We start from the raw sequence: 9880 nt of genomic DNA on the forward strand, positions 1-9880 counted from the left end.
AATGCAAATCAAAACAGCAATGAGATATCATCTAACACTACATAGAATAGTCATTATTGAATAAACAGGCAACAGTAATTGCTGGAGAGGATGTGGAGAAATAGGAACACTGTTTTACTGTTGGTGGGATTGTAAAATGGTACAACCTCTGTAGAAGATAGTTTGGGGGTTCCTCAAGAAGCTAAATATAGAGCTACTATATGATCCAGCAATTTCTCTACTAGGAATATATCCAGAAAAACTAAAAACTATGACATGAACAGACATCAGCACACCGATGATCATAGTGGCATTATTCACAAATGCCAAAAGATGGAAACAACCCAAGTGCCCATCAACCTATGAATGGGTAAAGGAAATGTGGTAAATACATATGATGGAATACTATGCTGCAGAAGAAGAAATGCAATTGGAACATATATGACAACATGGATGAATCTTGAAGACATTATACTATGTGAAGTAAGCCAGATACGAAAGGATAAATATTGCATGGTCTCATTAATATGAACTAAATATGAAGAATAGACGCAATAAGTTAAAACCTAGAGTATAGGTTATTCAGAAATAAGAGGAAGGTTGATAAGAACTATTGATGGTTAATGTATGTAGAAGTTTTAATTAACTTGACTGTAAAAGTGTGGAAATGGATAGAGTTGATGGTAACATACTATAGTAAACAGCAACTGGTTTATAAATAGGACTGTGGCTGAAAAGGGCAGTCTGTGGAAGTAAAGGTTAATTGAAAGAAATCTAAGGAATAATCTAGGGACTGAGTAACACAGTGAACCCAGAGGTTGATGAGAATTGTGGTTGAGGGTACAAAAGCAAGAGTGTCCTGTTAACTAAGGCAGATGTACATCACTATTATAGGGTGGTAGAAATGTGGAGAAGCATGGGAAAACTACAATTGGTGTGACCTATAGACTGTGGCTAACAGCAGTACTATAATATTCTTCCATCAATGCCTAAGATGTGCTGTGTTCATAATGGAGGTGTATGGAAAAAGTGTGCCAAATGGACCATGGTTCGTGGTAGTAGTCTGATGATATTATCTCACAATCTGTAACAAATGTTCCACCACGGTGTGGTGTGTTTGTGAAGGGATGTTGTATGAGAATTCTACACATGTGTATAATTGTTTGGCAAGCTCACAACCTCTGTAATAACAATATCTTTATAAAAAATAGGGTGGGTTGGGGGGAAAATACACCAAATATAAGATATGGACTATAGTGCTAGTAATATTTTTATGATGCTCTTGCATAGTTTATAACAAATGTTTCACAACAATTTGAAGTGTTGGTGAAGGAGTGATGTCTGAGACACCTGTATTTGTTATATATGTTTATTTTGTAAGTTTATAATCCTTACTATACATTTACTCTTTATGTATGTTCATGTATGAATTATATACTTCAATAAAATATACTTTAAAAAAAGATGTATAACATAATCACATTTATTTAAGCGTGTATGCCCATATCAAATGGTAACTTTCAACAATGCAAAACCAGAATTACCTTTACACCAACGTATATATGTGAAGAGATGATAAGCTTACTCTGGCCAAAATACAGGCTGGGAACTGTAAATGATACTATATGAGATTCTTTGGATAGGCTTGGATTTTGACAAGTGAATACAATTGTAGTATTTGAAAGTATCCCTGATACAATGTTCAAATTTCCCCTTTTGTTTCAATTGTCATCTTGAAAGAATGAAGGAAGCGTCCATGAATATAATGAAAAGATAACATAAGGAAGAGAGGCTCAAGAACATGAGTAATGGTCTTAAGACAGGAGGTGGTTTCATAGACTCTTAGAACTAGAAACATGCTATAAAACTAGTTCACTGCTTTCATGTAACAGATGAAGACTCTGAAATTCAAGGAAGCTATAGCTTTGCTCAAGGTCACAAATCTTATTTATTTTTGTGCAAGGCCTACAACATAGAACACCTAACTTTCTACTTCTGGTATTCTCTCTTTTCTACATCCCTTACTACAGTTATTTGAACCTCACTCATTTACACTTACTTTTATTTAGAAGAAAATATTCCTAGGATGCAGATTAATTTATATTCTGCTTAACTACAATATGAGTTCCCCAATGAGAGCAAATTTGTTCTATGCATCTTTGTACTCTAGAGGGATAACAAAGGTCCTGCACTGGTACAGATGCTTAGAAAATATCTGTCCAAGTAACAAACCTGGTGGCATTAGAATATCATGTGATCCTTTGACATACTGGCATACCAAAACAAGAACTCTGAAACCAGATCACAAACTGTGTTATTAATCCAGAAAATACAGTTTCAAGCACAGAAATTGATGTGAAGACATTAAGAAGCTTTATATGATAACTCCTCTCCTAAACCCTATAAAATTGATTGTTCCAAATGTGAGTAATTTTTTCAAGACGTAACCTTTTGAGGGTTGTGCCTGACAAAATTGCAGATTTTCCCTATGGAAAAGAGAGGAAAGAGAAGAAAGGTATTGACTTTATTGAAGGTAAATGAAGGAGACTTATGGACTCTGGCTACATCCCAGCACTCAAGACTGACATTTAAAATATTATGATGCTTTATAATTGCATTATGCAACTGCATAAATAACACAAGTATTAATAATGATAATGCTATTAATACTACTAATAATTTAACCACAATAAGGCAACTAAATATCCATAGTTACATATTTTTAAATAAACATACAGAAATGACAAATACAGTATTAGTTAGGAATTATTTCTCCAATGCAGGATTTGCCCTCTTGATTTCTTACATTTTGGGCAAAACAAAATCATAAATAATGGGAAAAAAGTAAAAACATCATGAGGATGCCAGATTTGGTAGGGGGTTCGAAGAGGAGGGATAGAGTTGTGCGGGGTTCGAAGAGGAGGGATAGAGTTAAGAAATTATGTCTTCAAAATGTAGATTTCACCCCAATTTCTCATTACTGATTCATAAGTCATCCTACTTTAGGAATGCAGAGATCCAGTTGCAGTTGCCCTTGTCACCACCCTTTCTTCAGTAGTCTCTGGATTCCTTGCTTGATTTCCTGTGTTCGCACCCCATAAACGATGGGGTTGAGGGCTGCAGGGATGACATGGTGGAGGACATTGAGCAGGACTGGCACATTAGGGGAGACCTTCTTCTTAGCCACATGAGTGAGGACGAAGACCAGGAGGATGGTGCTGAAGAAGAGGATGAGAATGAAATGGGAGCCGCAGGTACTCAGAGCCTTGGTCACAGCTCCCTCTGCCTTGAGTCTCAGCACAGCTTTCAGTATGAAGGTGTAAGAGAGAAAGATAAGTATGAGGTCAGACCCTAGCAGGGTCCAGCCTCCTGCAAATTGGTAAAGGTGATTGATAGTGATGTTGTCAGAGGAGAGCCTGGAGACAGACATATTGGCACAGAGGCAGTTCTCAATGACATTTCTTCCACAGTAATGAAGTCGTGCTGAGAGAAACGGGATGGGCAGAATAAGAAGCACATTTCTGGCCAGGATAAAAATGATAGCTTTGGCTACAAATTGATCAGTGATGATGGATGGGTACCTCAGTGGGTGGCAGATGGCTACATAGCGGTCATAGGCCATGACCATAAATGTGCAGGACTCCATGGCCAGAAAGCAGTTCATGATGTACATCTGGAGGAAGCAAGCATAGAAACTGATGGACTTGAGGTCAAACCAAAAGATGGCCAAGACCTTTGGAATAACGGTGAGACAGAGCACCATGTCCAGCAGGGAAAGGAGGCTGAGTAGGTAGTACATGGGCTGGTGCAGAGAGGCCTCCAATCGGATGGTGATCAGGAGAATAACATTGGCCCCCATGGCCAGGAGGAAGAGGAGGCTGAGGGGCAGGGACAACCAGAGCTGCCACATGGGGGAAGTGACAAAACAGTTTAGGAGGAAGTCTGAAATTCCCATAGAGATGGAGCCATTTCTGCAAGGTGTCATGTTGTGGATTTTGTTTCTACAGATTTCCTTTGGTAATCTGAAAAATTAAGATCAAAACTAGCTTCACAATTCAATTAAAAATTAGGCAAGTGGGCTTGAGTAGACATTTCTCCAAAGAAGCTATACAAACAGCTAATAAGCATGTGAATAGATGCTCAACATCATTAATCATGAGGCAAGTGCAAATCAAAGCCACAATGAGATCTACTTCATACCCACTCTAATGGCTATTATTAAAAAAACAGAAAATAATGTGGCGAGGATATGGATGAATAGGAGACTTTGGATATGGTTGGTGGGAATGTAAAATGGTGCCATTAATGTGGAAAAGAGTTTGGTGGTTTCTCAGAAAGTTGAAAATTGAATTACAATATGACTTGGCAATTCCACTCCTAAGTTTATACCCTAAATAATTGAAAAGAGGGACTTTTGATAGATATGTACACCAATGTTCACAGCACATTATTGACAATAGCCAGGTCAATAGATGAATGGATACACAAAATATGGTATATACACATAATTGAATTTTACTCAGTCATAAAAGGAATAAAGTTCTAAAGCATGATGAACCTTGAAGACATTATGTTGAGAGAAGCAAGCCAGACATAAAAGAGCAAATAAGTTATGATTACACTTCATGAAATACCTGGAATAAGCTAATTCATAGAGATAGAAAGTGGATTGCAAGTTTTCAGAGATATGGATGAGAGGGGAAAGTAGGGAGTTATTGCTTAATGGATGCAGTTGCTGTTTGGGGAGGTTTTGTAATAGATGGTGGTGATGGTGGACACATTGGGAATGTAATTAATTCTATTGAATTGCACACAGGAAAGTAGTTAAAATAGGAAATTCTGAGCTGTAAATATGTAACTACAATAAGGAGTTAAAAATAGCTTCTGACTTTATACTTACAAAGGTAGAAAAATTTAATTTAATTAGGCACAACTTATGGCTTCTAATAAAATATTTTAACTGGAGATTTTGCACATTATAAACAAAATAAATACATTACAATCTTTTAACAATTCAGTTTCTTGATATTACTGGAATATTTCTAATTTCTGAAAAAATTATAAAGTAGAATACGTAATTTGAATTAGTTATAGGACACTTATTCTTGCCATTGAGGAATGTGATGAAATAGGCCTGTTGATTTCAGTGGTGTGGAGATGGTGAAGTTGATCTTCAATGTGCCCTCTTCGGAACCACTGCCCAGCTGTAGACAATGTCCCTAACACCCACACCAAATGTTTTTTTGGTTTGTCACTCCTTTCTTCTTATTTACTGGTTATTTACCCTTTATATATTTGGGATACAAAGTTTAAATAAGTGTTGTCTTCATTCTCAAGGAAGTAACTGTCCCCTGGGTGTGTTGGTGAATAATTATAAGAAAAAATGATAACCATGACAGAGTCTAGTGCAGAATATTTTGAAAATGTAGGTGAGGATTAATTGTACTCATGTGAAAGAAAAATATTCCCAGGATTTCCCTCCTGCTGAATTTTAACTGCAAGTCCAGAGAAGGATATGAAAAATTAGTTGCCTTTAGCAGTGAGAAATGCCTGAGAAATATTTAGGTTCAGCCTTTCCAGAGTATTTCAAAACACAGTATATAGATCCTAGATCTGTCTACCATGTACAGATGCTCTTCTCAGGTTGTCACATAATGAGTATTAATTATTTTCATCCATGTTTAAACCGAAATGTTTCACATGCATTAGCTAGCTGGCAACAGACAAAAATGGTTGCAAGGTATTGATTTTTCAATATTTACCAGGCACTATGCTAAAATACATTAGGAACAATACCTCACTTAATTATTAAAACACCCTGGGAATTATGTCTCGTTTGTGTAACTCTACAAATAAGGGAAGTGAGAGGAAGAAAGGTTGAGAAAATCCCACAATCAGACAGGCAGTAGAACTTTCAGGCTAGATGCAAAACTCCATTTGATTTCAGACCCAATTCTTGGTAACATAAGCACACTCCACCTCACAAGTTAAATGGTCTCTCAGAATCTGTCTGAGTCCTGTAATGGTATCTTATTTTATTCAGGTCCTCAGTCCCTTAAAAAAGAAAAATCTACCCCTCTCGTATAGTAAAAAAAATGTAACTGTATTTTTGGAATGGGGTAGATAGGAAAGTATTTTTTGTTAACACATCTATGAACCCAGAACTGAAAATATTATTTTATTCATTAGGACCTAAATTTTATGTAACTATTAAATGACACATTATTTCCTTCTATGTATGTCTTACGCCTACACCTTCAGTCCTGTTCATTTAGTTTTCTTTTAGAACTCAACCTTCCACCAATATGATCCTGGAAACTGATGGATCAGTGAAAAATAGTGGGCATTATTTATCCCCTTCCTTTCCACCTCAATTCTTCTCTTCATTCGTTTTGATGTTCTTCTTTAAAAACAAGAAGTTAGGACTAATTTGTGTCTGCCAGGAATTATCCCTCCCTCTGGAGACAAAGTTACTTTCAAGAGGTACAGCAAGAGTTTAGATTATCTCCTAATTCTGTTCCTGTTATTAAGAAAAACATGTATTAAAAATGCCATTGTTAAGTTTTAAAGCTGTTTTAATGTGGTCTTATTTGTACCAATGAAACACAGTATACAAGGCTGGGTTGCTGTTACAGCAATTAATTTATGATACAGTTTTATTAAGCATCTTTCCCAAGAGTTCAGTTAAAAGTTTGGGAGCTGAAAAGCTAAGATTTAAGCAATGTCTTCAAGCCATTGCTCATAGAAACATACTAAATCCTCTCAAGATGCCCAGTGTAACCATGTGTTATTTGATATTTCATTTCATGTATGGTGAAATGTTTTTTTTAGAATTCTTCTTGATAATAATCCAGCAGTTTGGAATTTGTCTTTTCCCTTCTAATTGCACTTCTGACTCCTATTTCCTTGTCTTATCTGGACTTATAATTCCCTCCTTAATTTTATTCTGTGCTTTTCTTTCTGATTGTTTTCATGTGTTCGCCACATCTGGGTTTCAAGAAATGATTTAAAAATATACACGTATCTCCTCTGACAAACTTCCTTGTTTCATTAAGCTGTTTCCATCTCCTATTTACACATTCTCAATCTCTTCTGCTTGTTGATTCTGGGCTTTGCTTAGGGGAATGGTCTTTAATAGTAGGAAGTATTGGAAGTGGTGAATGTCTTAAGGTAACAAACCCAGAAAACAGCTTCCAGCCCTGTGATGGTGACAAAAGAAACTTCTCCATATATTGGCACTATGATAAGAGGTTGGCCCTATTTCTCCTTCTTATTTTTCCTTTTACTTAGTTCAAATGTGGGCAGGTATGATAGCACCCTGCTGATCTAGGACTTTCTCCACTTTAACCACCCCTATTATCTTTGGTTGTAACCCACCCACAGAAATGCAAATATCAGGCTTTCAGATTCTGACACTATTCCCTTTATCTGGTATTTTACACTTCATCAACTCTTCCTCTGCTCATACCCTATATAATATTATAGCACTTGAGTCTTAGAAAACACAGCCCCAAATCTCACCTTCCCCAAACTGGATTAAGGATCCAGGCCTGCTTCCTGGAAGATCCATCCACACGGGCATACCTCTGCTGTAGGAAAGAGGATCCATAAGGAAACCTAGAAGAAACAGAATGTTTTTTCTGTCCCTGAGTAGCCTCAAAAAGTTTATTTCCAGCTCTAGGACAGAAATTGTAGAGAGGAACTAGGAAAAAATTTCATCTTATTTTCCATTTTTTTTTATTCTCCTCTTGCTCTCTCTCTCCTTTTCTTCAACCTACCATTTTTTTTAAGCATGAAGCATTTACTCAGCTCTAGGATTAAAGTACTTGGATATATATTTACATATTTCTTTTCCTTTCTTAATCTTGATTGGCAATCATAGCCAGTCTGTAGCAATAATTGGATACGGTTCCTATAGTGAATTATTTCTTGCTACAGTCAGGGTAAGGCTTGGGAAGCCAGAGATGTTAAGGTTGGAGACCAATACAAAGTACCAACGCAACTCCTGCTCCTTGGCTGCAGGATAGAACTGTGCACTATAAGCTTGGACTTTGGGATTTGGTGTAATATATAGAGTTGTCTGTTCGCACCAAATTCACATGAACTTGTAAAACATTTTCATCAGTCTATCCTTCAAACTTTTATTGAACTGACTCCAGAGACAGAAAATAAATTGCTTTTGCTGGCAGATCTTTCTAGTAATGTTAGCATTTCAGATTTTAGAAATTCTTTAGATCGAACTGAGATAGATTGTCCTCTCTCTTTACCCTCACACCCTTTGTTGTTTTCTGGTCTCTGTCACTGTATTGAGTGACCTATTTCTTTCACCAATGGATCAAGTGTTTTTATAGATTTTCTTTTGTAGGACTTCAAGATATACAGACTTTAGACTGAAAACACCCAGTTCCTTCAACCAGGTCCCACTTTTAAGCTATCCCCAAACATAAATTAATTTACCGTTGTCAAACAACAGTTTACTATATCCCTGGAATATTAGACCTCCAAAGGAGGTCAAAGCAGTTAAGATGGGGCCACAGTTTCAACTTTCTCTTTTCAGACTACCCAAGAAACCCTGACTGAGAAAAGGACACGGTCGCACATCTTGCCATCTGGCTAATCTTGATATCTTTCAGGTTCCTTTCCAGTTTCCCGTTCCCAAACTCACTTTCAGAGGATGCAGTTGCAGGGGGTCTGGTGCACTGATGTGGGAGTTCTGACCAGAATCCAATATAGCTGAGACTGTTACAATCTCAGAGGGCTTCAGGGACCCTGCCCTGGGAGAACTTCTTCATCCTGTTGCCTTGGGGAGAACAGAAAGTCCACAAGGACCTCCTAGGGAAAGAGAAGTATGTGGTTAAGGGAAAAAACAGTTGGTGTCTCTGCTTGAGGGAGAGTCTCTAGGAGCTAAGACATATGCAATGCTACATTGTCTGTATGACCTGCAGGCTGCAGCTCATTTCCCTGGACATGAGGACTTAACATAGCATCCACATGTTCTCATACCTGTATGCATGTATACTCAAATCCTCCTCCAAAGGTGCAATAAATTCTCACATAGGTTCTTGTGGGCTTCAAGCACATGCTCTAGAGGAGGGTAGATATTGCCCATCCATGTTGTTGAATCAATAGGTGATGATATCATAACTTTAGCCATGGCATTACAATGATAAAGGTGAAATGAAACAAAGCACTTTCTTTTTTTAAAAAATTCACTTTATTTCAAATTCAAAAAAATAAAAGAACATAAAAAGGCAGCTCTACAAGTTATGGAAACATTACTCCTAAAAAGTTCTTTTTCAGGCACTTTTATCTTTCTAATTCCAATTCCTGACTCAGTTGTTCCCCTAGTGTTCAGAAAGATACACAGATGGACATAGATTAGTTAATGATAGTCAAGGTCTCCTTATTAATGAAAAAGAAGTGAGCCAGAGATGTGTCCAATGGCCTAGTCCATGTGGGCCCAAAGCGGCTACAGTTGCCTAGAAGGGCTGAGGGAGCTCTGTCCCTCTTGCCCTGTCAGGGGTGGGGATGGTGCCACAGGCATCAATAATCGTCTGTGTGCATAGCAGGTGTCTAAAAATCTAGTACAAAAGAGACTACAGTTGCTTAGAGAAGAAAGTGCAAGTTCCGGCAGCTTCCTCCCAGCTCTAGGTGGGGCTGGAACCTAGGCTAGGGCAGTAATATGACCTGGGTAGAAAGAAGTCAGTCCTACTTCCGACTTCTTTTTCAGTGTTCAATCAGACCCACTCCGTCTCAAGCTGGTGGCTGAGTTAAAATGGAGGCTACCAGTCTCTTTCTGACTTGGACAGGATCAAACATGAGCTGTTCTTAGGATTGGACTTTAGCCAGCTGATTTATTAATTAAGAGCTCTTCCTCCCCTGTTTTTGGGAAATGGAGCTT

At 37.6% G+C, this 9880-nt stretch overlaps 1 protein-coding gene across 1 annotated transcript; it reads right to left on the reverse strand.

Annotated features, from left to right (window-relative positions):
• Positions 1-3016: 3016 nt before the first annotated feature.
• On the reverse strand, positions 3017-3964 carry LOC101416617 (olfactory receptor 56A3-like). The gene has a single exon (XM_004466897.1). It carries the CDS (start codon positions 3962-3964, stop codon positions 3017-3019), a length of 948 nt encoding a protein of 315 aa, XP_004466954.1.
• Between the last annotated feature and the right edge of the window lie 5916 nt (positions 3965-9880).

This window comes from Dasypus novemcinctus, chromosome 10 (genome assembly GCF_030445035.2).
Source record: "Dasypus novemcinctus isolate mDasNov1 chromosome 10, mDasNov1.1.hap2, whole genome shotgun sequence".
Classification (NCBI taxonomy): domain Eukaryota; kingdom Metazoa; phylum Chordata; class Mammalia; order Cingulata; family Dasypodidae; genus Dasypus; species Dasypus novemcinctus.

What these genes read in the sequence shown, in the direction of transcription:
- LOC101416617 (XM_004466897.1), bottom strand. Translation starts at nt 3,964, where the DNA reads ATGACACCTTGCAGAAATGGCTCCATCTCTATGGGAATTTCAGACTTC.